Source organism: Carya illinoinensis, chromosome 4 (genome assembly GCF_018687715.1).
Source record: "Carya illinoinensis cultivar Pawnee chromosome 4, C.illinoinensisPawnee_v1, whole genome shotgun sequence".
NCBI lineage: Eukaryota > Viridiplantae > Streptophyta > Magnoliopsida > Fagales > Juglandaceae > Carya > Carya illinoinensis.
Window position 1 is genome coordinate 9,471,820 of NC_056755.1, and position 3,138 is coordinate 9,474,957.

Sequence of the window (3,138 nt, forward strand, 5' to 3'; positions counted from 1 at the left end):
TTAGAATAAAGATAAAAGCTGGTATTGGTCAGTTCATTGCATTAATCCGCATGCATATAAAGCTTCCACTTAGAAGAAGATGATCAGTATGTCTAGGAATATCAATGCAAGCTTGTGTTGCAAGAACTCCGACGTTGTCTAGCTATATATTGTACGTATTCTAATGGCATCAAAGCTTCTGATTCTCTTGTTTCTTCATCTCCTTCCTCTGACAAAATCTCAATCTCCAGCACCAAACATTACCCTTGGCTCCACCCTTTACACAAACTCCACTCCAAATTCCTGGCCTTCTCCTTCGGGGCATTTTGCGTTTGGGTTTTACCCTAGTGGTAATGGCTTTAAGCTTGGCATTTGGCTCGTAGGCAGCCCGAATAACACAGTTGTGTGGACGTCACGTCGAAATGAGACAGTGATATCACCTGGTGCGGCTCTCGCATTCTCTGCGGATGGTAGGCTCCTCCTCCATAGCACCGATGGACAAGTTCAACCAATTGCCGAAACAACTCCACAGGCTTCAGTTGCTTCGATGCATGATTCCGGTAACTTTCTTTTATATGACTCTAGTTGGACCATTATTTGGGCAAGCTTCAATTTCCCGACCGATACCCTTTTGGTTCGACAAAATCTAGTTGTAGACCAGTTTTTGTACTCCAGCATTTCCGAAACTGATGCTTCAATCGGAAACTTTAAGCTATTGTTGCAAAGAGACGGAAATCTCGTTGCTTATCCGATAAGAAGTTATACGGATGCAAAATATGTTTACTGGTCATCATTTACCGCAAATTCCGGCAGAAATGTGACATTGAATCTAAACGCCGACAGCCGCTTCTACCTTCTCAATTCCACCGGGCGTAGTATAAAGAACTTCACGGAAGGGCGATATCTTGCTGATAATACTAAAGTCTTGTATCGAGCAACGTTTGATGCGGACGGAATTCTGAGGCTTTATCAGCACCAAATGGGGACTGAAGGTAGCTTAGGCTTTACAATCTTATGGACGGCAATCAGGGAAGAGAATCGTTGCTCCGTCAAAGGGATTTGTGGGGAAAACAGCTTTTGTACAATCGATGGTGCAAAACTTTCTTGCCTTTGTCCTCCAGGATTTGACTTTGTGGATCCCAATCAGCCTAATTTGGGCTGCAAGTCAAACTTCACAGTGATGAATGATTGCTTTGGGAAGAAGGGTAACGCGAATTACATGTCCCCTCTTCCAAACACTGCCTGGGAAGTTAGCGAATATGATGTATTGACACAAGTGAATGAAGAAACCTGTTCTGAAAATTGTTGGATGGACTGTAATTGTGTGGTGGCAACATTCCGAGACCAAATATGCTACAAGCAAAAGCTTCCGCTTCGATTTGGGAGGAGGAATATTAGCAATCCAACCAAAACATTGGTGAAGACCAGAAGTTTTCCAAGTGGCCTGCCCCCGGACACCAATGTTGTCCCCACAAAGATCACAAACAAGCTCAGTAAGAAGCATGTAATTGTTGGAATAGTTATCATCACCTTCTCCGTATTGGTTTCCCTGTTTTCGGGATACCTGCTTTTCTCACATCGGATATGCAGCTACAACGTACGTACAGGGCAACTTAATTCATCTGATGTGCTTATTGAAGAAATAAATCTGAGATCATTTACCTATGATCAACTTGTACAAGCAACAGATAATTTCAAGGAAGAGATCGGCAGGGGAGCATCTGGGAAGGTTTATAAAGGCTCCTTGGCAAGGAATGGTGGACAAGAAATTGCAGTGAAGCGTCTAGAGAAGATGGTGGATGAAACAGAAGTTGAGTTCCGAAATGAGATGAAGATAATCGGCAGGACCCACCACAAAAATTTGGTTCAATTGATAGGATTTTGCAGTGAGGGGTCGAAAAGGCTTCTCGTGTACGAATTCATGAAGAACGGTTCGCTGGCAACCCTTCTCTTCAAGTCCAAGAAACGTCCAGTTTGGAATGAAAGAATGAGGATTCTGATAGAGATAGCGAGAGGGATCAACTATCTCCATGAAGAGTGTGAGACCCGGATCATCCATTGTGACATTAAGCCACAGAACATACTTATGGGTGAATCTTGGTCTGCCAAGATATCAGATTTCGGGCTTTCGAAGCTACTAAAACCGGATCAAACGAGAACATACACCACGGCGAGGGGGACAAGAGGCTACGTAGCTCCTGAGTGGTACAAGAGCAATGCTCCGATTACAGTAAAAGCAGACGTCTACAGCTTCGGGGTTGTGTTATTCGAGATCATTTGCTGCAGGAAGAACATGGAATTGGCAGTCCCAGATGAAGAAATAGTGCTAATGGATTGGATATATGAATGCTATGTCGGTGGGGAGCTCGGAAAAGTGGTGGGAGAAGAAGTGGTAGACATGGCGGAATTAGAGAAGACAGTGAAAGTGGGACTTTGGTGCGTGCACACAGAAGCAGTTCAGCGCCCATCAATGAAGTCAGTAATCACGATGCTAGAAGGAAACGTTGTGACGCCAGTACCGCCTTTGAAGCCATGTTCTATGTACGTTAATGTCTGAATCATGTAAACCCTCTTGCTTTGTTTGTTCATCCATCAAGTTTTTCTAGTTTGGTCTCCTCGAGTGATGCAACCATAAGTTCATAACTGCCCAATAATCCCTTCTTTAACCATTCATGGAAATCTCTAGCTAGCTAGTAGCTTTTTGTTTTTAAGATTATCTTGACAAATAATCTAAGAGAATTGCTGCCCTCCTGAATGGAGAATCCCGACGGGGATCTGGACTGGTGTGTGTGTGTGTGTTTTTTTTTTTTTTTTTTTTTTTTAAATATATTTTTTTAAAATGGAAGGAAAAAAAAAAAAAAAAAAAAAAAACTGCTGTGTCGGGATCCCAGTTGGGTTCTCCATGTGTGGCTATAGAGCCACTCATAATCTAATCTAGCATCCGTATTTTAGGAGACCCTATATTTTATACCACTAAATTAACATCTTCCTTTTAAATTTATATAATAAGTTATTAAAATTGACAATATTCATCTAAGATGATCGAAGTTTGATAAATCGTATCTTGTATTTTTCTTTATTTAAAAATCAAATCAATGAGAAATATACATCACACATTTTAAAAATCAGATCTTGATCAAATGTATTTTTTAAAAAGAA

At 41.4% G+C, this 3,138-nt stretch overlaps 1 protein-coding gene across 1 annotated transcript; it reads left to right on the plus strand.

The window, feature by feature from the left end:
- On the plus strand, positions 1–2,721 carry LOC122307061 (G-type lectin S-receptor-like serine/threonine-protein kinase LECRK3). Its single transcript, XM_043119674.1, has one exon. The coding sequence runs from the start codon at positions 164–166 to the stop codon at positions 2,534–2,536; it is 2,373 nt and encodes a 790-aa protein (XP_042975608.1). The 5' UTR covers positions 1–163; the 3' UTR covers positions 2,537–2,721.
- The last annotated feature ends 417 nt before the right edge of the window (positions 2,722–3,138 follow it).

Excerpts from the sequence above, each read along its gene's own strand:
- LOC122307061 (XM_043119674.1), top strand. The coding sequence starts at position 164 with ATGGCATCAAAGCTTCTGATTCTCTTGTTTCTTCATCTCCTTCCTCTG.